At 30.5% G+C, this 27396-nt stretch overlaps 3 protein-coding genes across 3 annotated transcripts in view; 2 read left to right on the plus strand and 1 right to left on the minus strand.

Annotated features, from left to right (window-relative positions):
- Positions 1-189, plus strand: part of LOC139492996 (E3 ubiquitin-protein ligase HACE1-like) — a 26676-nt gene extending 26487 nt beyond the window's left edge. Inside the window, exon 18 of the mRNA XM_071281142.1 lies at positions 174-189. Within this exon, the coding sequence (XP_071137243.1) occupies positions 174-189 (16 nt within the window). The remainder of the gene's footprint in view (positions 1-173) is intronic.
- Positions 190-629: 440 nt separating this feature from the next.
- LOC139492997 (E3 ubiquitin-protein ligase HACE1-like) lies at positions 630-18613 on the plus strand. The gene is made up of 12 exons (XM_071281143.1): positions 630-716; positions 1338-1449; positions 2149-2246; positions 2828-2915; positions 4135-4284; positions 4998-5059; positions 6062-6196; positions 6592-6723; positions 14009-14104; positions 14899-14969; positions 15503-15616; positions 16092-18613. Exons 1-12 carry the CDS (start codon positions 630-632, stop codon positions 16192-16194), a joined length of 1248 nt encoding a protein of 415 aa, XP_071137244.1. The 3' UTR covers positions 16195-18613.
- A 7911-nt stretch (positions 18614-26524) lies between these two features.
- On the minus strand, positions 26525-27121 carry LOC139492999 (uncharacterized). The gene has a single exon (XM_071281144.1). The coding sequence runs from the start codon at positions 27119-27121 to the stop codon at positions 26525-26527; it is 597 nt and encodes a 198-aa protein (XP_071137245.1).
- Positions 27122-27396: the final 275 nt, after the last annotated feature.

Here is a 27396-nt window from a genome sequence, read left to right on the forward strand (position 1 = left end):
GTGATTTTGTCATTTTAGACTAAAATGCAATGTTAATTTTTGCGATATGGAGAAAAATCTCGTTTAATTCCTATATAGAAAATTCAAAATGCGAGTTTAAATTATTGCGATGATCACCCCTGTTGCATTTTTTGCAATAATAAAAAACATCTCAATAATTTTTGAATTTACAGTATTACAGATAACTAATGACATAGAGGTGACTCCAGGTACCATAACTTCATGTTTATTATGTGTATCATATATAACAAACAAAAAGTATAGGTAATGCAAAAAAAACACATAATTGACAGCTCCTAATGATTCATAGTCCTTCTTAAACATTCTGCACATGCTGCAGGGACAGAATGATGGATTAATAGTGGCACCATATTGCGCTCAAGGAAATTTGTATATTTAGCATTAATGACAGTCACTATAAAAGTGTTTAATTAAGTTGTACCCAAAATATGCTTGTATAACTAATTGTGCATAGTACCAAATTAATTTTTAAGTGAAAATTGTCACATAAAAAGCTGCAGCTTTTAACTATTAGTGGTGTATAATACCAGTGTCTTAATCTGATACAAACAGTATAGTCTAACAATGCTAGTTATAGATAAGTACTCTATAGACATGTTGCCGCATTAATGTTGTATGGTAGTAAAAACGAACTAGCTGCCATCTTGAATTGCATGATTTATATTCAGAAAATAGAAAATAAAAAAGAAGATGTGGTATGATTGCCAATAAGGCAACTCTTCACAAGAGACCAAATGACACAGAAATAATCATTAACAGGTCACCTTACGGCCTTCAAAAATGAGCAAAGAACATACCCCATAGTCAGGTTTTAAAGTCCCTGAAATCACAAATGCAAAACAATTCAAAAAAGAAAACTAATGTCCTAATTAATATATACATTTTTTTACCAAAAAAAAAGATTATATCACACAGCAACGAACATCAAACTTTATTGTAGCAAAGACGACAATAATTTTTTTTATAGACTTCCAAATTATCTCACCTTAAGCTTGTATTTGATTCAAAAAAAAGAATTAGTTCATTATATTTACATTTTAGGATACAAGTTATATCAATTTGATTGTTCGTTTCCTATGAGCTGTTGTACTGTTATAATGTGAAGCATGTACTGTAATGATGAAGTACATTTGAAAATGAGATATAATTTCGGAATGCCTCCCAATTGTTTCTTCTGCCAATCAACCTTATGGATTATTATGCAACATAAATAAAATAAATACTAGTCAAGTTCAAATTTCAATTTTAGAAAAAAAACTTAACATAAATTTATGATAAAATGTTTTTAATTCAATTATTTTAATAATTTTCCTCAGCCTTTCGTGAAAAGAAGAGAATGGTTTTACCAGAATATATCCGATGATGAAAATCCAAGTGAAGTATTACATATCCCAGCTACTGACGAGGACATTCTCATTATAAATAGAGGTAAGGATATATCCCAGCAACTGACGAGGACATTCTCATTATAAATAGAGGTAAGGATATATCCCAGCAACTGACCAGACGAGGACATTCTCATTATAAATAGAGGTAAGGATATATCCCAGCAACTGACCAGACGAGGACATTCTCATTATAAATAGAGGTAAGGATATATCCCAGCAACTGACCAGGACATTCTCTTTATAAATAGAGGTAGTGTTTTGCTAAATTATATAAAAAAAAGGAAATAATCTTATCTTTTGTTATTTTTACTCCCCCCTCCATATTTTCTTAATTAATTTAAATACAGCTTAATAATAAAGCAAAGACTGATTAATTTGATGAGTAAAATTATTTTTATTCAATTGATTGATCAAGATGACTACAATAGCATTGCATATTTAAGTTATATTATGTTGCTAATATGATAAGTTTAAGTACACATATTTGTTTATTCAAATACACAAACCACAACTAGTTATTAGAAAAGAAATATTTAGCTAAATTTTATGTTTATTTGTAAATAAAAAATATCATTGTGTAACGAAGGGGTGTTCCTTACCAGATTTTTTTTTTATTATTTCATGACTAGTAAGTAACGTCTTCCATATGTCTCTTATACAACATATATTGAATGTTGGAATTGTGTACAAAACATAATGATTTCATGTTTACAAAACTGATTATTTTTTTTATGAACAGAAAGAATATTTGACAGTAGCTGTGATAGGGTGCTTAAAGAAAATCCTGATAAATTGAAGAAAGGACTGGCGTTAAAGTTTGATGGTGAAGAGGGCATGGTACTTATATTATTTGGATTATTTGTAATCCATCTTTTGTACTTCTCTTTAAAATATTTTGTAGATATAAAATTTGTTTTTTAATATTTACATCAGATAAGTAATATTGATTATTGTAACTTTAATTATATATACTTGTTGTTAAATACTAAATCTTTAAATGTCTTAAATATATCAATATTTTCCAAAAACTAGGTCTTATGTTTGTTTATTCTTTTACATTAAGAAAATGAATGAATAACAACAAAATTTCTTACTCTGGTTTTTGTCTAAATGTCAAAGGAATACCTATGATACATATCATTTCCATTACCAGAAATACTCTTTTACTATTCTCTGAATTCTTATGTCATTTAAATGTGTTATAGGCTATCTGGATCCCGCCATCTGACACCAATTAAAACCAAACATTTGGTCAGAAAGTTAACAATTGGAAACAAGCATATTGCTTAGGATAAAAATTCATAACTTGCTCTTCAGTACCATTTCTTAATAAAGAAATTTAAATGCAATGGCCATGAAATAAAAAACCAAATGGGATATCTTAATCATTAAACATTATTTTTTTTGATTAATTGTAGGGGCAGGGAGTAGTGAGAGAATGGTTTGATGTTTTATCTAAAGAAATCCTAAATCCAGATTATGCATTGTTTACCCAATCAGCAGATGGTATGTAAAATATTTTAAGGCTTAAAGATAAATGGTTTAATTTTTTTTTAAGATAACCGTTTATATGTTTTAAGGAGGCTCGCGGGTATAAGATTTTCAGAAAAAAAATTAAACATTTAATTTTCATTACAAATTTTATAAATTACGTTAAGTAGTTGTTACTTTATCAAATGGCACAAAAATCCTTCAAAAAAATCAATTCGTGTTGGCCCCAGCTGACTTTTAACATTCAGATATCATTGAAAAAGCTCGAAATTATCTCCCTTTGGTGCAAAAATGCTATTTTTTGGCATTAAAATTGAAATATCTTTTTTTACTCATCGGTGACCTATATTTTTTATTATTGTTTTCAAGTAAGCTATACATAAACTAAATAATTGTAAAATTTAAGCGTTTTCTGTAATTAGGTTCTTTTTTCATTTCGATATCACCTCTTTTTCTCCTATTAGTTCAACAAGAAAAAAGTACCTTTACAAAAATGTATGTTTCTTTCGAAGGCAGATTGTGAGCGGAAATGATCGGTGACCCCTCTTTTTTATTTTATTTTTCTATTAGGTATAAGGTAAAGTTCATTTATAGAAAAAATTAGCGAAATCTTATATTAAATAAAAAAAATGATTTAGACCCGCGAGCCCCCTTAAATGTTCAAAGCACTCTTTTGATCTAACATCAACAAGAACGCTCAAAAGGAAAAACTTGAAAGCTATGAATGTTTAAATACTTCAATTGCTACATGACCAAATAGACCTTAGCAAATAGTTATGAGGAAAAATAAGGAGATGTGCTGTCATTTAGACTATAAATTTTGGATGATTTCAGAAATATTAAATGTCAGATCTATAAATTTAATGTTGCAAAAGAAGCACAAGAATTTCAAAGATGGAACCATTTTTTACACCAAAAACTACTGTCACCAAATTTAGATCTTGGTATAGAAATACATTTCCTATCTTGTTGAGAGAGAAAAAATGAAACTAGTGCATACCTGAAAAGGAACACATGTACAGGAGGGACTGGGAAAAAAGTTCTAAATACTCTATAATTATATTAATGGATGGTTCTTATAATGTATGCATTAATACATGACAACATATATTATGTACGTCGATATATATTTAAGATGTACTTTTTAGCACAAAATTACATTCTCATCCTATTATTGCGCGAATATCTTTTTAAGGAGTTTTTTTTACCCTTTTATGAAAATATCTTTTTATAGGGAGTACATTCCAGCCAAACAGTAACTCAGCTATAAATCCAGACCACCTTAACTACTTTAGATTTGCAGGACAAATCTTAGGACTGTGTCTCTATCACAAGCAGTTAATCAATGTTTACTTTACCAGATCATTCTATAAACATATCCTTGGTAAGTTTGATTAACTGTAAGTTAAACCTCATGAAAGATACCAGGCTTGTAGTTTAGAATGTAAGAGAATGCGTTACAGTCTCATCCATGATAATTTAATAAAAATTCAAATAGGAAGTTGTAAGACTTTACAAACAAAAAATTCTGAAAAGTTGTTATTATCATAATATAGGTTTATTGGTTAATGTCATTTGGATAGTTTGAAAAAAATGTTTGCTTTTGAAAAATGAGAGACAAAAGATACCACAGTGATATTTTCACTCGTAAGTCAAAAACAAACTGACAATATTAATGTGATAGCTAACAACCAAAAAACAACTAAAAAACAAATATTACACACAGGGTTTCCGCTGGCGGTCAAAAATAATAATTGTGGCGATAAAAATTCGTCATTTACACAAAACGCAACCTGGAAAACTAAAGAGTTAAAAAAAAGAAGGTGATCTCAGGTGCTCCAGAAGAGAAAGAAGATTTTGTTCCATATGTGATCCCCATCGTGTTACGCCTATAAAAGAAGTAGACACCTCAAGTGTTCAGGCATTGCCCAAAGAAAGCATCACAAGTTAACATACCATACTATCTTTTAGCACATTCTTATTAAATAAAACAACAGATTGAAACACTAGGATATCTGACTATTTTAGATAGTATATTATTATTCCCATAACAAACAGGAATAAAAACATATGTACAATTTGACCTTTAATTTGTAGGTATTCCAGTGAACTATACAGATGTGGCATCTATTGATCCTGACTACGCTAAAAATTTACAAGTATGTGTTTTATTCAAAATATTTCCCTTTAATCAATCAAGAATATGAAACAATTAACAGAAGAAAGATTTGATATATCTTGAAAATCCTGCTATCAGATACAGTAACAGATTACCTGGTTTCGTGTCATTAATATAGCATACCAGAAACCAGTGACAGTATGCAAATTTTACTTTTTCTCTTTCAAAGCTAAAGAAAGATAACAAATGCATTGATAAGTTCTGTTTTTAACATTTGTTTGTTTTACCCAAAAATATCAATAGATAAATAGATTTGTGTAGGGTAAATTTTAATAACTATCTGTGACATTCTATAGATATTTATACAAATAGCTTATCAGAGAATTTAAATAGAGAAAAAAAAATTAAAGAATGACTGTAATGGTTTTTTTTTGTCTATGAAGATCGAAATAACATCAAAAATGTGTAGCAGGTTATTTAAAGTGTGCAACACATTTTTTTATGTTATTTCCAATAGGCAGAAAAAATATTACAGACATTTCTTATAATTTAATTCTTAACTCCATTTTAAACCCGAGTAAATCAAGAAAAACGTTGATGACGTCAGGGTCACCTGACAAAATTATGTCTATAAGCTGATAAGCAAAATGTTGTCAGTGTATTAGAAGACGCGTTACATCCAAAATTAAATTATTCAACAAGTGACCGAAAAAAAACCATTAAATTCACGAATGCAAGTAGTATATGAGTTAATTATCAGTGTTGTTCTGTCACAAGTTGAATATCTTTCGATATTTGAATTCTTTTTTTTTCTGAAATAAAAGAAGAAAATGCAAGGAACTATATCTTGTTCTAAGCCTTCACAATTTATTTTGATCTGACGTCTTGACAATGCCTTTTGTTATATGACGTCAGAGGAATGAAATAACTACGTTTATTTTACATGTGAAATTATCGTGTCTTTTTTTCACTGGGAAATTAATGAAATTCATTGCAACCTATGTAATAATTTTTCATAACGGTTGTTGACTTTATATAACAGTGGATACTTGACCACGACATTGACAACTTAGGATTGGACCTGACATTTTCTGTTGAGACTGATGTGTTTGGTGTGATGCAGGAAGTAGAACTAAAACCTGGAGGCAGTAAGATAACAGTGACAGAGGAAAATAAGGTATGGTTGAGCTTGTAAGAGCTATGGAATTATATAAATACATGGAGTGATTCACTGCATAGGCTGCCTAATTCTAGATATAATTTTATTACAATGCTTGTGACTGCAACTTTGGTAAACAATTATTTTAAACACCCAATATGCATGAAACTAATGATCAAGATATCACCTAGTGATTTACACTTGTATATCAATCATCTAGTCTTTCAAAGACATTTATCGTATTGAAAAAAAATGCTTACAGACAAAAGCACAAAGAAGTAGGTAGAGAGTTTTATGCAGAACATGATTGATGCAATTTCTATTTGCTTAGTACAATTTGTAACAGAAATTCCAATGATAAATAGGTTCTCAATTTAACATCATCAATACAGAATTATTATATTGTATTGCAGACAGAGTACGCTCAGCTAGTAACAGAATTAAGAATGACAAGAGCTATACAGCCACAGATAAATAGCTTTCTATCTGGTTTCCATCAGTACATTCCCCAATCACTTATACAAATGTTTGATGAATATGAATTGGTTAGTATCATTTATTACAGAAAAATCTAGAGACATACAAATTTTCAATTTTGAGGTTATATTTTATTTATTATGACTTTCAATTTGATTTAGAGAAAGAAAAAACTAAGGGGATACAAAACACTACAGGGAGATAACTCTGTAAAATTAGCTAATTGATTTAAACGCATTCTATATTAAGCTTGTCAATGATCAAAACTAGTGTTTTACAAACTGCTATATATCCAATGAAATTTTTCCGACAAAGTGTGTGGTTCAATTTTTTAAAAATTTTTATATTTTTGTCAAATAGTCAAAGTAAATATTTTTCAAAATTTCATGAACGAGCCAAGTTAATTTTAGTCAAGGTATTTGGTAAATGTACCACCTTAAGGAGTTCAATATTAGTTACATTGAATTTTTTACCTTATATTTCCTTTTAAAGGAAGATAATTAGTCCAAACTATTAATAAATTTTACACATTTCAGGAAATAAATCACTGTGACAAATATACTCTTATATTTTGTATGTCACTGAAGAGATGTTCTTTATGATTTTTAATATTACTTAACAAAATTATATAAATGAGTTTGGTTTCAATTGCATTGAAATTCTAATTAAAAAAAATATCAGTTACTGTATTTATGTTCTATTTTAGGAGTTAATGTTGTCAGGTATACCAGAGATAGATATCAGTGACTGGGAGAATCATACAGAATACAATGGCTATGATAGACAGTGATGATTTACTGTATTTATGTTCTATTTTAGGAGTTAATGTTGTCAGGTATACCAGAGATAGATATCAGTGACTGGGAGAAACATACAGAATACAATGGCTATAATAGACAATGATGATTTACTGTATTTATGTTCTATTTTAGGAGTTAATGTTGTCAGGTATACCAGAGATAGATATCAGTGACTGGGAGAATCATACAGAATACAATGGCTATGATAGACAATGATGATTTACTGTATTTATGTTCTATTTTAGGAGTTAATGTTGTCAGGTATACCAGAGATAGATATCAGTGACTGGGAGAATCATACAGAATACAATGGCTATGATAGACAATGATGATTTACTGTATTTATGTTCTATTTTAGGAGTTAATGTTGTCAGGTATCCCAGAGATAGATATCAGTGACTGGGAGAATCATACAGAATACAATGGCTATGATAGACAATGATGAGTTACTGTATGTATGTTCTATTTTAGGAGTTAATGTTGTCAGGTATTCCAGAGATAGACATCAGTGACTGGGAGAATCATACAGAATATAATGGCTATGATAGACAATGATGATTTACTGTATTTATGTTCTATTTTAGGAGTTAATGTTGTCAGGTATACCAGAAATAGATATCGGTGACTGGGAGAAACATACAGAATACAATGGCTATGATAGACAATGATGATTTACTGTATTTATGTTCTATTTTAGGAGTTAATGTTGTCAGGTATACCAGAGATAGATATAAGTGACTGGGAGAAACATACAGAATACAATGGCTATGATAGACAGTGATGATTTACTGTATTTATGTACTATTTTAGGAGTTAATGTTGTCAGGTATTCCAGAGATAGATATCAGTGACTGGGAGAATCATACAGAATACAATGGCTATGATAGACAATGATGATTTACTGTATTTATGTTCTATTTTAGGAGTTGATGTTGTCGGGTATCCCAGAGATAGATATAAGTGACTGGGAGAAACATACAGAAAACAATGGCTATGATAGACAATGATGATTTACTGTATTTCTGTACTATTTTAGGAGTTAATGTTGTCAGGTATACCAGAGATAGATATCAGTGACTGGGAGAATCATACAGAATACAATGGCTATGATAGACAATGATGATTTACTGTATTTCTGTACTATTTTAGGAGTTAATGTTGTCAGGTATTCCAGAGATAGATATCAGTGACTGGGAGAATCATACAGAATACAATGGCTATGATAGACAGTGATGATTTACTGTATTTATGTTCTATTTTAGGAGTTAATGTTGTCAGGTATCCCAGAGATAGATATAAGTGACTGGGAGAAACATACAGAATACAATGGCTATGATAGACAGTGATGATTTACTGTATTTATGTTCTATTTTAGGAGTTAATGTTGTCAGGTATCCCAGAGATAGACATCAGTGACTGGGAGAATCATACAGAATACAATGGCTATGATAGACAGTGATGATTTACTGTATTTATGTTCTATTTTAGGAGTTAATGTTGTCAGGTATCCCAGAGATAGATATCAGTGACTGGGAGAAACATACAGAATACAATGGCTATGATAGACAATGATGATTTACTGTATTTATGTTCTATTTTAGGAGTTAATGTTGTCAGGTATCCCAGAGATAGACATCAGTGACTGGGAGAAACATACAGAATACAATGGCTATGATAGACAATAATGATTAACTGTATTTATGTTCTATTTTAGGAGTTAATGTTGTCAGGTATACCAGAGATAGATATCAGTGACTGGGAGAAACATACAGAATACAATGGCTATGATAGACAGTGATGATTTACTGTATTTATGTTCTATTTTAGGAGTTAATGTTGTCAGGTATACCAGAGATAGATATCAGTGACTGGGAGAATCATACAGAATACAATGGCTATGATAGACAGTGATGATTTACTGTATTTATGTTCTATTTTAGGAGTTAATGTTGTCAGGTATACCAGAGATAGACATCAGTGACTGGGAGAAACATACAGAATACAATGGCTATGATAGACAATGATGATTTACTGTATTTATGTTCTATTTTAGGAGTTAATGTTGTCAGGTATACCAGAGATAGACATCAGTGACTGGGAGAAACATACAGAATATAATGGCTATGATAGACAATGATGATTTACTGTATTTATGTTCTATTTTAGGAGTTAATGTTGTCAGGTATCCCAGAGATAGACATCAGTGACTGGGAGAAACATACAGAATACAATGGCTATGATAGACAGTGATGATTTACTGTATTTATGTTCTATTTTAGGAGTTAATGTTGTCAGGTATACCAGAGATAGATATCAGTGACTGGGAGAAACATACAGAATACAATGGCTATGATAGACAATGATGATTTACTGTATTTATGTACTATTTTAGGAGTTAATGTTGTCAGGTATCCCAGAGATAGACATCAGTGACTGGGAGAAACATACAGAATACAATGGCTATGATAGACAATAATGATTAACTGTATTTATGTTTTATTTTAGGAGTTAATGTTGTCAGGTATTCCAGAGATAGATATCAGTGACTGGGAGAAACATACAGAATACAATGGCTATGATAGACAGTGATGATTAACTGTATTAATGTTCTATTTTAGGAGTTAATGTTGTCGGGTATCCCAGAGATAGATATAAGTGACTGGGAGAAACATACAGAATACAATGGCTATGATAGACAATGATGATTTACTGTATTTATGTTCTATTTTAGGAGTTAATGTTGTCAGGTATACCAGAGATAGATATAAGTGACTGGGAGAAACATACAGAATACAATGGCTATGATAGACAATGATGATTTACTGTATTTATGTTCTATTTTAGGAGTTAATGTTGTCAGGTATCCCAGAGATAGATATCAGTGACTGGGAGAAACATACAGAATACAATGGCTATGATAGACAATGATGATTTACTGTATTTATGTTCTATTTTAGGAGTTAATGTTGTCAGGTATTCCAGAGATAGATATCAGTGACTGGGAGAATCATACAGAATACAATGGCTATGATAGACAATGATGAGTTACTGTATGTATGTTCTATTTTAGGAGTTAATGTTGTCAGGTATCCCAGAGATAGATATAAGTGACTGGGAGAAACATACAGAATACAATGGCTATGATAGACAATGATGATTTACTGTATTTATGTTCTATTTTAGGAGTTAATGTTGTCAGGTATACCAGAGATAGATATCAGTGACTGGGAGAAACATACAGAATACAATGGCTATGATAGACAGTGATGATTTACTGTATTTATGTTCTATTTTAGGAGTTAATGTTGTCAGGTATTCCAGAGATAGACATCAGTGACTGGGAGAAACATACAGAATACAATGGCTATGATAGACAGTGATGATTTACTGTATTTATGTACTATTTTAGGAGTTAATGTTGTCGGGTATCCCAGAGATAGATATCAGTGACTTGGAGAATCATACAGAATACAATGGCTATGATAGACAGTGATGATTTACTGTATTTATGTTCTATTTTAGGAGGTAATGTTGTCGGGTATTCCAGAGATAGATATCAGTGACTGGGAGAAACATACAGAATACAATGGCTATGATAGACAGTGATGATTTACTGTATTTATGTTCTATTTTAGGAGTTAATGTTGTCAGGTATTCCAGAGATAGATATCAGTGACTGGGAGAATCATACAGAATACAATGGCTATGATAGACAGTGATGATTTACTGTATTTATGTTCTATTTTAGGAGTTAATGTTGTCAGGTATTCCAGAGATAGATATAAGTGACTGGGAGAAACATACAGAATACAATGGCTATGATAGACAGTGATGATTTACTGTATTTATGTTCTATTTTAGGAGTTAATGTTGTCAGGTATTCCAGAGATAGATATAAGTGACTGGGAGAAACATACAGAATACAATGGCTATGATAGACAATGATGATTTACTGTATTTATGTTCTATTTTAGGAGTTAATGTTGTCAGGTATTCCAGAGATAGATATAAGTGACTGGGAGAAACATACAGAATACAATGGCTATGATAGACAATGATGATTGACTGTATTTATGTTCTATTTTAGGAGTTAATGTTGTCAGGTATCCCAGAGATAGATATCAGTGACTGGGAGAATCATACAGAATACAATGGCTATGATAGACAATGATGATTTACTGTATTTATGTTCTATTTTAGGAGTTAATGTTGTCGGGTATTCCAGAGATAGATATAAGTGACTGGGAGAAACATACAGGATACAAGGGCTATGATAGACAGTGATGATTTACTGTATTTATGTTCTATTTTAGGAGTTAATGTTGTCAGGTATCCCAGAGATAGATATCAGTGACTGGGAGAAACATACAGAATACAATGGCTATGATAGACAATGATGATTTACTGTATTTATATTCTATTTTAGGAGTTAATGTTGTCAGGTATCCCAGAGATAGATATAAGTGACTGGGAGAAACATACAGAATACAATGGCTATGATAGACAATGATGATTGACTGTATTTATGTTCTATTTTAGGAGTTAATGTTGTCAGGTATCCCAGAGATAGATATAAGTGACTGGGAGAAACATACAGAATATAATGGTTATGATAGACAATGATGATTTACTGTATTTCTGTTCTATTTTAGCAGTTAATGTTGTCAGGTATTCCAGAGATAGATATAAGTGACTGGGAGAAACATACAGAATACAATGGCTATGATAGACAGTGATGATTGACTGTATTTCTGTTCTATTTTAGCAGTTAATGTTGTCAGGTATTCCAGAGATAGATATAAGTGACTGGGAGAAACATACAGAATACAATGGCTATGATAGACAATGATGATTGACTGTATTTATGTTCTATTTTAGGAGTTAATGTTGTCAGGTATCCCAGAGATAGATATAAGTGACTGGGAGAAACATACAGAATATAATGGTTATGATAGACAATGATGATTTACTGTATTTCTGTTCTATTTTAGCAGTTAATGTTGTCAGGTATTCCAGAGATAGATATAAGTGACTGGGAGAAACATACAGAATACAATGGCTATGATAGACAGTGATGATTTACTGTATTTATGTTCTATTTTAGGAGTTAATGTTGTCAGGTATCCCAGAGATAGATATCAGTGACTGGGAGAAACATACAGAATACAATGGCTATGATAGACAATGATGATTAACTGTATTTATGTTCTATTTTAGCAGTTAATGTTGTCAGGTATTCCAGAGATAGATATAAGTGACTGGGAGAAACATACAGAATACAATGGCTATGATAGACAGTGATGATTGACTGTATTTATGTTCTATTTTAGGAGTTAATGTTGTCAGGTATTCCAGAGATAGATATCGGTGACTGGGAGAAACATACAGAATACAATGGCTATGATAGACAGTGATGATTTACTGTATTTATGTTCTATTTTAGGAGTTAATGTTGTCGGGTATTCCAGAGATAGATATAAGTGACTGGGAGAAACATACAGGATACAAGGGCTATGATAGACAATGATGATTTACTGTATTTATGTTCTATTTTAGGAGTTAATGTTGTCGGGTATTCCAGAAATAAATATCAGTGACTGGGAGAATCATACAGAATACAATGACTATGATAGACAGTGATGATTGACTGTATTTATGTTCTATTTTAGGAGTTAATGTTGTCGGGTATTCCAGAAATAGATATCAGTGACTGGGAGAATCATACAGAATACAATGACTATGATTATTAACTGTATTAATGTTCTATTTTAGGAGTTAATGTTGTCGGGTATTCCAGAAATAGATATCGGTGACTGGGAGAATCATACAGAATATAATGGCTATGATAGACAATGATTATTAACTGTATTAATGTTTTATTTTAGGAGTTAATGTTGTCAGGTATTCCAGAGATAGATATCAGTGACTGGGAGAAACATACAGAATACAATGGCTATGATAGACAGTGATGATTAACTGTATTAATGTTCTATTTTAGGAGTTAATGTTGTCAGGTATCCCAGAGATAGATATCAGTGACTGGGAGAAACATACAGAATACAATGTCTATGATGATTTACTGTATTTATGTTCTATTTTAGGAGTTAATGTTGTCGGGTATCCCAGAGATAGATATAAGTGACTGGGAGAAACATACAGAATATAATGGTTATGATAGACAATGATGATTGACTGTATTTATGTTCTATTTTAGGAGTTAATGTTGTCAGGTATCCCAGAGATAGATATCAGTGACTGGGAGAAACATACAGAATACAATGGCTATGATAGACAATGATGATTTACTGTATTTATGTTCTATTTTAGGAGTTAATGTTGTCAGGTATCCCAGAAATAGATATCAGTGACTGGGAGAATCATACAGAATACAATGGCTATGATAGACAATGATGATTTACTGTATTTATGTTCTATTTTAGGAGTTAATGTTGTCAGGTATCCCAGAAATAGATATCGGTGACTGGGAGAAACATACAGAATACAATGGCTATGATAGACAATGATTATTAACTGTATTAATGTTCTATTTTAGGAGTTAATGTTGTCGGGTATTCCAGAAATAGATATCGGTGACTGGGAGAATCATACAGAATACAATGGCTATGATAGACAGTCATCTGTTATCCAGGTTAGTGTGAAATAATATCACTACAAACTATTAAAGTCTGAAATGACCTATATCTGTACTCGACTGTACTGATTTTTACTCGACCAGTCTGAATTGGTCTGACTTTTACTTGACATTACTCAACCCCAGTCTGAACCATACTTGACTGTACTGAATCGTACTTGACCCTTATCTTTGCCGTTAAAAATAGTCTGAAATATTACTCGATCAGTCTGAAACAGTCTTAACCCATTCTTGACATGTACTCGACCTATTTTTCCAGTCTAAACCATACTTAACCAAAGTTCTGAACAATACTCGACCAGTCTGAACCATACTAGACTAAAAACCCTCTACTTTTTTAACTGTTTAAATTAATTAATTAATTAAACAGGTGCTCTTTGGAAAGTTAGCTTAAAAAATTTGAGTATTGCTCCCATATCAATATAAAAAAATATGGTAGTAAGATAAAATGTTTAAAATGTTAAATAAAATATTAAACAACTTAGCACCATTCATTCAAATACAGTTTTCAACACCACTTATTATATATGGTTCTAAAGTTTGCCAAGGAAACTCAGTCGATAAACATTTTATACTTACAACCTTGCCAATGTCTTTTTATGGTTATGTGGTCAAATAAATGGAACAATCTCCTTATACTGATATTAAAAAAGACAATATCAAGGTTAACAAACAAGACATTGTTGTGATGTTAATGATTTTAAATGATATTGTTTTGTATACACCTTTTAGATATAAATAAAAAAAACTGTATAAATACTAATTTTTTGATAAATATTTCATACTTTTAGTGGTTTTGGGAAATTGTTGAAGATTTCAGTCAAGAGAACAGAGTTTTGCTGCTTCAGTTCACCACTGGCAGGTAATGTAGACATAGAACTGCTTACATCTCATTAGAACTTTGGTGGATAATTGTACATCTTACTGATAATCATACCACATCTCCTTATTTTTATAAAGAAATGATAAAATTATTGTTTTTTTTTTAATACACAATCCTGAACAAAATAATTATTTGGTCACAGTTCAATATTTTTTTGATATTAAAATTAGTGAATTAAACATTCTATAACACATAAGTGGTTATCATGATTATGAATACCAATAGTATCTACATGATTAATAGTTATTGACAAATGAAATTAATATCAATATATTAACCCAAAACTCATACAGAAATTTTGAATTTCACTTATAAATCTACAATATTTCCTATATCCAGTTTAGGTTTAAGTGTAGGTTCCTTTTTAAGACAGTCGATGAAGAGGACAAGGGAATCTCAACGAAATGATTGTTAAAACAAATGTAGATACATATGTATGTGTTATGTAATTTGTATTTTGTTTATCACAAGCAATTCTTTGCATGCTTATTGATTTTTATTTTCAAATACAGTTCTCGAGTACCGTTTGGAGGTTTTGCTAAGTTTGTTGGTGGAGGTGGTCCACAGCATTTTACCATAGCTATAGTTCCTTATAAAGAACACACTTTACCTACAGCTAGTACTTGGTAAGAATATTCACTCCTCTTTTGTGTAGACTTCTTCTTATTTATTTGTACAGGCCTAGGGTATCTTGAGATCAATAATCTGTTTACTTATGGAGAAGGAATATTAAGGATATTTTAGATTTATTGAAAAAAAAAAATTGTGGTACCATTATAACATGTGATAATCTGCGTAGAAAAATCAGCTTAGAGTAAATGAACATGTTGACTGACTGAATGTTTTTTTATGTGAAGTGATAGCCACCAACCATAAACACAATCTACATATATAAGAACATGCGTTTTGTTGGCATTGCATTCATGCATTATAGCATCACATGCAACTAAAATAGCACAATAACTTGATGTAAAAGAATTTAGTAATGTTGCATGGTGTCCTTCCGATAAATTCCTTTCACATACATTTATCTGATACATTTGAACTTTTATGATATAAGAACTACATTGCATAAGAATATTTTTTTTATTGTTTTTATAGTATCAACATGCTGAAGATGCCAGAATATAAATCAAAGACAGAGTTACATAATAGACTGATGGTGGCTTTACAGTGTGGTAACCAAGGTTATGCTTTTGCATGAACAGGAAGTACAATGAATTCTGGGATTGGCAATGATGACCAGAAATTTGATTGTTTAAGAGTTAGAACATGTAGAATGAATTATAGAATATGATGATTAATCAAGGAGAATATAGAAACTCAATGAAATAATCTATCCATTTATCAAAGAGTGGTAAATGTTTTTTTCAGTAACCTTTCCATATCTCTTCTCTACTGTAGAATATATGTTAAAACAGACAGTGTAGGCTTTAACCAGAAACAAACAGGATCATCGGATTTTCTATGGCAAATCTATTGTAACTTCATATATTTTTTTTAATATGAGAACAGAAACTCTATTCAAAATTTAAAGTTAATATCTCTTTCCTCTGAAAGTCATGTAACTGCAATTTAAAATATATTTGAGAGATATAAAATCCTACCCTCATTGCTACAAGCCATGCATTTTACTGTATCATACTTAATCTACAATAAGAATTTTCAAATTTTTTAAAACTTAAAAAAATAATTGTTAGTTTGTGATTAGTAGCCATACATTTTGACCAAATGTTGTTTAACCATTTTACACATTTTTGCACAGAGTTCATTTAAAACTATTCAAGATGAGACCCATTGTGACACCAAACAAAAAAGCATGCCTCACATTGACCAGAGAACTCTGATGTTTCTGAATAGCCTATAGTTATTGAAAGTTTTGTTTTGAAAACCTCTGGCATTTTGAATTCTGAAACTACTTGGAATTTGACTTTTTTTCATATACAGAAAGGTTTTAATTGCTTGAGTTAGAAGGTCTGATGAACAAACGTTTTACCATATTTTCTGTTTGAAATTGAGAAACAATCTTATGTTAAAGAAAATATTGAGCCATCAACCTTTTCAACAAGATATATTGAAAACTTAAACCTGCCACAATACAGGTTCAATAGAATACATTTTCTTTACAACATGAACATTTAGATTTTCTGCCAAATTACGATTCTGACCCTACTAACAATAGAAATATGTTAGTGGGAAATAAGTACATTCTCAGGATAATTTGTTTGTTTTAGGTGGTTTACCAAAAATCATTTGAAACATTAAATTGCTGACACAACCTAGTACACATGTTCATAGTATGGTCAACTGGAAATATTATATGACAAATTACAATTTTGATACTGATTTTACAGTACACTGAACTTAAATATAGAATAGTGCTAGCCATGTATTACTTTATCCTATTTTTATGTTACAGAAGTTAACAAAATGTTCATCTTTTATTAACAAATGAATGTATATATTTAACAATTACTATAATACAGTATAGCAAAGGAAAATGATGAGTATTGACATGTTGAAAGAAGATGTTATTTCTATTTTTAGAAATCCACAGAATAACAAATGTCCAAATATAATTATTTACCAAAAAGATAATAAAATATTATGTAATTATTAGTAGTCCATTTGTTATTGAACTAATATTTTATTGTTATGTTTTAATTTTTGAATTAATATTTATTCAAACTGTACATTTTGATATTTAGTTGATTTTCCATTTTATTAGTATTTTTTATGCAATAAATTGCTGTGATATTTTTGTAACCATAAATAAAATGTTTTCCAATCTTTATTTTTCTGTATTGCTGTTTGTCTTCTATCGTTGTCTTTTTTAGCCATGGTGTTGTCAGTATATTTTCAACTTGTCAGTTTGAATGTCCTTTTAGTATATATCTTTTCTCTGTTGATGATGTCCAAAGATTTTGATAAAAGTTGTTTGAGTAGGCAGTCAATATTTAAGATTTAGTGATGGTTGAAATGTTGCAGAATGTGATAAATAGGGATTATATTGGTAAACTGCAGTGGTAGCAGTGGATATAGTGTTAACTTTTTGTAATTTTATTTTTAGGTACGTATCCCAGATATTTTTCACAATAGATAAAAAGTGTTTTTCCCACTGGCAGGTTTCGTCTGACCTTGAACTAATTTTCTTGGTTTATTTGGTTAATATTATTTCTTTTTATTTGTTCTATTTGTCAGATACTATAAGCAATATGGTCACTAATTTGTAATCTGATTAAAAGAAAAACATTGATTATTTATTTGGGGATGTATGGTGAGCTGGCGCCTGCCAAAAATATCAAAAACATGAAAGGGCTTTGACTAAACCTTTACAAATTCTTTTTGCATGGAATGATTGTAAGGTGTATATGTCTGTTTGGCAGGTTTCATCTAACATTGAACCAAGCTGGGCTTCATGGGCAACATTCCAGGAATATGACAGTTGTTATCAATTCGTTTGATATGTTAGAGCTTTTGATTTTGCCATTTGATAAGGGACTTTCTGTTTAGAATTTTTCTCAGAGTTCAGTACTTTTTGGATTCTACTTTATGGCTGATTAGAAGTAGCAACTTTATACACAATCAAAACAAATGATTATAATAAAAATAATGAAATAGTAGTTCAACTGTACATGTAATTTGTTTCTTTTATGCCAACTAAAATCAACAAGTAGATTTGCACTCACATTGGTGGAAGAATTCCAAATGCTTATCTTTATTTTCTCTACTAATTTTTCTGATATTATTATAGGATTAAACGCCAAAGGACTTTTATGATATGTTTGTGAGTGACTTTGTTCAGTTTATACACCAATAAATTCCTTTAAAAAAGGCGTTTAATCCTTATAATTCTTTCAAATCAGAGATGGGGAATATATTTTTCCACACTCGTTACCTCTATCACACGTAAATTGTATATTTATGTCAATGAATAGGCCTGGCGCAAAAATATGTACTAAAATAAAATTTGTAATGTGAAAAAAAGTAAACTGCAAAAACTCTTATTATCATTCAAACGAATGTTTTTGTGTATTATTTTATTGAACGATTAACTTGCAGTGAAAATACATTTTGGTTACGTTGATGTTATTATCGCCGCCATCTTGTTTACATTGGTTACAAAAAGAAGTTCGGTCAACGTCATCTATTGAAAAATAACCAACGTCAAGATCAACTATCGGAAGTCCTCTCAACCAATCATATGAACGTATTCCCTAATATGTAAATCATATAAGAATTATTGGTCTTCAAGCTGTGTGGAAAAATTTAAGTAGAAACTAGATATTGGAAGATGTGGTATGAGTGCAAATAAGACAACTCTCCACCCAAATAACAATTCATAAAAGTAAACCATTATAGATCAATGTACAGCCTTCAACACGAAGCCTTGGCTCACACAGAGCAACAAGCTGAAATCTGTATCATTTTAAATACACACGAAACATCATTTATTTGAGATATAATATTTTATTTTGGATTTGTATGACTTTTTTGATTTTTTTACAACCTATTACGAATGGGAAGGTGAACAGGGGTACGTTTTTTGTACCAGATATCATTTGAGAGCACCTCTCAAACCTGTTTTCTATGCATCTTACACTAGCTTGGGACATACAGTATTTTTATTTTCACAGTCCACTGAATATAGAATGATAATGTCGATGGGGCATCAGTATACAAGTGAAACATTCTTGTTTTCCAATTGATAAACACACATGGTCGAGTCTCATGCAGATACTATAAACCTTAGGTAATTTGTATTTGGTAATAGTTGTATGGTGAACATTTCTGACTGACAAGTTTTATCTGACCTTGACCTCAATAACACAGGTACAATTCTTACCAGAATTTTATAAAACTTGTATTAATTTATAGGTTTATATCAGCAATATCTTGCACAAGTTTCATAATAGTTGACTATCAACTTTTTTTAAAAGAGTTATGCCCCTTAGATATATAAATTGCAACACGGGGACATTGGAATTCTGCTTTTTTTTAATTTAACCAAAACTAGCAGATAGAGTTCGATTTTAGACTGTGTAGCTTACCGATATAGAGTTATGCCCCTTTTAAACTTTTTAAAATTGCAAAACTTGAGCAGGGGCATTTGTGTCCTCAAACACATTCTTTTTTTTATTTTCTATTGTAACACTGACACCTTGTGAAAACAACTTAACTTGGTCTGTTTTACAAAAAGTTTTGTAATTTGTAGGATTGTTTGCCATCATGGTATGTAAACAAACATGAGCTAATTATCTTTTGTTGGGACAATAAAACCTTATGAACAAAACTCCTCTAAGACCATTTAACAGAAAACTCGCATATTTGGTAGGAGTGTTTGCAGCCATGTGTTTTTGGCCATATTGTACTGCCATGGGGATTGTCTATTTTTATGGATGTTATTGGACTTTGACTTTTTTGGATTACTGTAACAATAACACCTTGTAAAGGCAACTCCTCTATTATGTGACATAAACTCTCATACTTGGTACCAATTTAAAAGTTCACATACAAAAGTATTGATACAAATTTTTAATCCACCAAATAATAACCGCCAAAATATTTCTTATGCCTTATTCAATCAAAATTGCCAAATTTTACACCAACAAAAATAACCCAGCTATACGGTATTGTTTGCCATCATATGTATAGTTGACCATATTACACTCATTTTGATCTAAACATTTTACGAGAGTAACAGGACTTTGACAATTTTTTACTAAACCTTGTGAAAACACTTCCTCTGAGATTATATGATAGCAAGCTCTTGTACTCAGTAGGATTATTTGCTATCATGTGAATCGGTAGTTGAAATATTGTATCTTCATTTTGAACTGACAACTTCTACAGGAGTTAGGGACTGAATATTTTTTGGAGTAATAGTATAGTCACATTGTGAACACAACTCCTGAGAGACCATTTGACAGTAAGCTCTCAAACTTGGAAGGATTGGTACATTCTGTTCTGTGTAGTTTATCATTACATGATACTGTCACTTTGATGTGATACACATAATTTACTTTCTCATTGATACAGCATGGGAGACATTCATGGAGAGCAATCTCATTATAATTCCTGTTATCTCTTTTATTGCTACACTAAGATAATGACAAGATATAAACAAATTTATTAATGAATATAAGTGTAATATACAATTTTCTAGGTCTTATGAAAACTACATTAGATAATTTTTGCATGTACAATGTATATATAGTTGTTGTTTTATTTAAAAGGAGCCCATGTCATTTAAGGTGGTATGGGTGTCTTCCTCCATCTTGGATTGTAAAAAACAGAGAATCAAAGGTCCAGATTTTCCATCAAGTTAGCAAAATTTGATGCAGGAATGCAGATGTTTAATGTACATTTTCATTTAAAAGTACCAATTTATAAGAATATAACTTCTAAATATTGATATTGTTGCAAATGTTAATTATTTTTGGTTGTTTTTATCTTTTTTAGAAATTGGCATTTTTAGGGGAGGTAACTCTAAAAAAGTGCATTTTCTGAAGGATTCTGTATGGAATTTTCCTATTTTGTATTTTAGCCGGAAAAAACGTACGGTGACCCTATCTTTTCTTTTGATATTCTCAAAGCAGTGTCTGAAAGCTATCTTTTCCTGAAGTATTTAACAATTCTATCATTTTGTTTAGTTTCTAATCACAAAATGGTGTTTTTTCCTGTATAATCCATACAAAATGTGGCATTTTGTCCCGTCCTGTAGCTTGAGAAAATGCGCGGTGACCTATCATTTTTATTATATTTTTCAACATGTATCAATAGATACAACATTTTGGCAAAGTATGAACAAATTCTATCATTTTTATTTTAGACTCCCATACCACCTTAAGGAGGCTCAAGGGTACAAAAATTTCAGATTTTTAATTCTTTTTTCATTACAAATTTTATTTATTACTTTATTAGTTGCTACTTTATCATATGGTACAAAAATCATTCAAAAAGCCGCAGATGAATTTTAAAATGAAGATATCATTGAAAAAGCTCCAAATTATCTCCCTTTGGTGCAAAAATGCCACTTTTTGGCATTAAAATTGAAATATCTTTTTTAATTCATCAGTGACCTACAGTTTTTATTATTTTTTTCAAATAAGCTGTACTCAAACTTAATTATTGAAAAATTTGAGCGATTTCTGTAATTTAATTCTTTTTTTATTTCGATATTACCTTTATTCCTCCTATTAGTTCAACAGAAAAAAGTACCTTTACAAAAATGTATTCTTCTTTCGAAGAAAAATATAGCGAAATCCTATACTTAAAGAAAATGATTAAACAAATTGTTTCTGTGATTTAAAAAATTGTGTTGGATTTAGTAATTTTTTTATTCAATTTCTTGATAAGCAGGTTTATTAATTACACATGTAAGAGTAAAGTTCCTGTCTAATTTGATCAGCTAAGCAGAACTGTTGTCTTGCTAAGCTGGTCTCACCTATCATCTGATAAGCTATGCCAAGAAATGTCATGGTAAATATTCCATCACCATTTTTATGGCATTTTAAACTTGTTTGTTCTAGTTGATGTAAAGCATATGTACAAGATGTAAGATCATGTAAATGAAAGTAACACAGTAACACAGGAAACGAAGGAAATGTGCAAATTGTATTGAAGAACATTTATAAGGACCTTTTTTTGCTACCTTCATTTGTAGTTCTGATGGAATGATTGGTGACTTATTAGTACAATTTTCTAGGTCTTGTGAAAACTACATTAGATAATTTCTGCATGTACAATGTATATAGTTGTTGTTTTATTTAAAAGGAGCCCATGTCATTTAAGGAGGCTCAAGGGTACAAAAATTTCAGAATATTTTTTTTTTTTTCATTACAAATTTTATTTATTTCTTTATTAGTTGTTACTCTATCAAATGGTACAAAAATCATTCAAAAAGATTTTGGCAGCAGTTGAATTTTTAAATGAAAAAGCTCCAAATTATCTCCCTTTGGTGCAAAAATGACACTTTTTGGCATTAAAATTGAAATATCTTTTTTAACTCATCGGTGACCTATAGTTTTTATTATCTTTTTCTTTAATTTTTTTTTAAGCTGCACTCAAACTTAATTATTGAAAAATTTGAGCGATTTCTGTAATTTAGTTCTTTTTTTATTTCGATATTACATTTATTCCCCCTATTAGTTCAACAGAAAAAAGTACCTTTACAAAAATGTATGCTTCTTTCAAAGAAAAATATAACGAAATCCTATACTTAAAGAAAAAACGGTTTATTCCCGTGAGCCCCCTTAACCAATAAAAAATCAAATTTGTTGGAAAAATATAAGAAAATGCTATAAACAGTTTCTAAAATGTTAACATTTTTATTTCTCAAACAACTTGTTTCTGTGATTTAAAAAAATGTGTTGGATTTAGTAATTTTTTTAAGCAGGATTATTAATTACACATGAAATAGTAAACATTTCTGTCTAATTTGGTCAGCTAAGTAGAACTGTTGTCTTGCTAAGCTGGTCTGAGACATGGGGTAATTGAAATATGTAATTGTAATTGACTGTAATTAATTACAATTTATCATGTAATTGAATGTAATGTGTAATTGAGCATTTTTTCAATTACATGTAATTGAATGTAATTAATTACATAGCCAAAATTGCCTGTAATTGACAATTACTTTTCAATTACAAGTCAATTACATTTGAAATTTTGGATCAAAAGATTAAATCTTGTGTTTTCTCAAAAAATTATTAAAAGCAATAATCTTAACAAATGTTGTAAGCTGACAAAGAAAAGCCTTCACAGTATACTTTCTGTATTAACACAACCATGGTAGATTCTTCATTTTGTATTGAATGATAAAGAAAATGTAGACACATGCCATAATTTTAAAAGAAACCACTAGGAAGTCACTGTCTTGACCTTAAATAAATGTAAAATTTCAATAGGTAAATTAAAACAATTTAATATTTTCAAGATATTAAATAAGGCCTTTTGTAATTTTCAGAGAAAACACAGAGATTTGTACATTCTGCCTGAAAGATTGTTCACCCCACCTTAAAACTGTTATTACAAAGGCATCAAATATTGTCAGTTTTGTTAGGAAATCTATTATTGCTTCAGAAATCCTTGAAGATTATAAAAGATTGCAAGCTGCTAATGCTACAAGATGGAATTCACAACTGCATATGATTTGCTCAGTTTTGAATGTGCCAGAATTAGAATTGGACAAAATAGACTGTAAAACTTAGCTTTCATCCTATGAGAGAAAACTGCTTTCTGAATTATGTACTATACTTGAACCTTTTGACAAAGCTACAGTCCTTGTCCAAGGTGTAAAAACTGTAACTGTTAGCTTGCCAATTCCTGTAACACTTGGATTAAAACACTAGTTAAAACTTATATCAGTTGACTATAATTGTAATTTCCATCAGTGGAAAGAAAAAGAAACCCTTCAGGGATTTCTGTAAGTTCAGAAATGGATGATTACTTGTCAGATAATTGTATTGATATGTCAAAAGACCCTCTTTTGTATTGGCATAGTAACTGTCAACGTTTACCGCGTCTAGCTAAGTTAGCAGTGCAATATTTAGCTATTCCAGCCACATCTGCACCAGTTGAACGCTTATTTAGCACTGCTGGAAAAACATTTAGGCCGGAAAGGTGCAGACTGGCTGATGGAACATTTGAAAAGCTGATGATGGTCAAATGTAATGGGAAAATGCTTAAATAAGTTATATGACACAATACAAAAATGTATATACTAGTTGAACACTGTCTAATTGTTATAACTATAGAGCAATGTATAATACTTATGTACATATCATAGAATAAATGCATTTTTCAATGTTTTATCTTAAATTTCCTTTCAAATGTAATTGAAGTAATTAATTACATTTGCCAAGTAATTGGAATGTAATTAATTACATTGGTAAAAAAAGTCAAATGTAATGTGTAATTTAATTGAAGATTTTGTAATTGTAATTGAATGTAATTAATTACTTTCAAATGTAATTGACCCCATGTCAGTGGTCTCACCTATCATCTGATAAGCTATGCCAAGAAATGTCATGACAGATATTCTAGCACCATTTGTATGGCATTCTAAACTTGTTTGTTCTAGTTGATGTAAAGCATATGTACAAGATGTAAGATCATGTAAATGAAAGTAACACAGGAAATGAAGGAAATGTGCATATTGTTTTGAAGGAAACCCAACATAACGTGTTCTTCAAATATGAAAGTGTAATAATAAGCTTATATCATGTATATATGTTACAGTGAATTTGTATAATCAGGGATTATGTAGAATCCCTGATTTTTCAAGGAATATGTAGAATCACTAAAATCATTAGTAATTATACATAATACCTGAAAATGACAAGTGATTTTACATAATCACTGAACATTTTAATAACTATTCTACATATTCCCTAATATGATTTCAGGGATTATCAATAATTTAAGGATCCTTTGTTTGTTAAAAAATAAACAATTTATACATCATTCTCCAGACAAGAAAAATATCCCACTTAAAACAGAATTCTGTTAGAGTTTGTATGTTTGATACTATGAAGATTTGTCTCATTGGCTCTTATACCAAATCTTCCATATCTAATAGCTTGATCCTTGCATAAAACAACCAAAATATAACATCAATAAGATTCATTCTGCCAACGAATAAGGGCACCAGTATGTATGATTGTGTGTGTACCGTCGCTTGTGGTCCTGAATAATCTTGGCAAACCAACATATACCAAAACTACAATTACTAACTGTATATAACTAAGATAAGATATAAAACTAAACTATTTATTAAAACAAAATCTAAAACTCGCTAAGAGCTAAAACATTTTCATATAACATAAAAAGCATACTAAATAGTAAAACATTTACATATTAATACCTTGATGTAACATTTGGCTTTCTAGGGGGCTACTCATTAGAGTTTCTGAAGAATAACATACACAAAATATATACAACTTATGCCTGTGGTAGATCCGAGCAGACAACACATACAAAAAAATATATATTACTTATGCCTGTGGTAGATCCGAGCAGACAACACATACAAAAAAATATATATTACTTATGCCTGTGGTAGATCCGAGCAGACAAAACTAGTTTCGAGAACCTGTGGTAGATCCAAGCAGGTGAATGCGAATAAAAATAGATTCTGCGGTAGATGCCAGCAGATTACCTAATGCGAATAAAAATAGATCCTGCGGTAGATGCCAGCAGGTGTACAAATGTACTTAATAATTTAAAAAATGTATAAATGAATTGGGGGAAAATAATTTCCCTGAAATTATGTTGGCCAAAATGAGCGAAATAAAAGAGTGAAAGCCCCCAAGAAAAGATACATCAGATATGTAAAAAATAGTAACTTATAAATGTATGTACATTGTATCTATACGATAAAACAAGTAAAAACTAATACAAATATATAAAATTCTGTACATATACATGTATTTAACTTCACAATATGTGCCAATAAAATGAAATGATGTATAAAATCTACTAAGAGAAATGTTCGCTTAAAAACACATTTTATCTTGAGCTGCATGTATAGTTTAAGGGTTGGTTCTAATATAACGTATGTAACAATCAGATGACCATCTACCTAGAGTTTGAATAATGTGGTCTTCTATTCCTGCAGCAGCTACAGATGTAGCTGCTCCTATTCTAAATGAATGCCCACAAAATTTATCATCTTTATACCCAAGTCTAAAAAGTAAATTTATCAGCAGAAAAATAAATCGATCCCTTGATAAGAGAGTATGGTAATAATCATCATTAACAAACAAAGGTGACTGAGGCTTAGCTCCTAAATCAGTTCTGAATTTGATATATTTACTCAAAGTAGCTACAGGGTGAAAAACATTGTTTTCAAAGATAGTAATATTTACACCTTGCCTGAATGGATCACACTTAGAAGAATGTAAATGGAAAACTAAATTTTGTAGTGATCCATCTAGAGAAATATCTTGAATTGAAACAATGTTATCCTTAGAAAAATCTTTACACCGACAAGTAAATTCTCCACATCGGGAGAATCCAAAAAAAGCTAAATTAAATGCGCTTTGTAGCATTAAATCAATCAATGGAGAAAATACCCCCGACCTCAACAATTTACATAGCTCTTTTAAAATTGTAGAAGTAATAGGCATTCGCTTAGGACGTATATTACACTGGGACTTTTTTAAACCTCTTAGAATGCACTGCAAACGAACCGTATTTGCTAGCGGGTCTGAATGACCCTGTTTTAAAAAGTAGTGTCTTAGACCTGCTAAATACAATTACAAAAGGCAACAAAAAAAAATTAAACAATTCTCATCTATAAATGGCAATGCATTTAAAAAACAGTCTTTTCCATTCATAACCATAAAGTTTTGAAAACATTTAACACCAGTCATATAAGCTTGCTTTGTACTCTGACAAAGGC

The sequence above is a fragment of the Mytilus edulis genome, chromosome 10 (assembly GCF_963676685.1).
Source record: "Mytilus edulis chromosome 10, xbMytEdul2.2, whole genome shotgun sequence".
Lineage (NCBI taxonomy): Eukaryota > Metazoa > Mollusca > Bivalvia > Mytilida > Mytilidae > Mytilus > Mytilus edulis.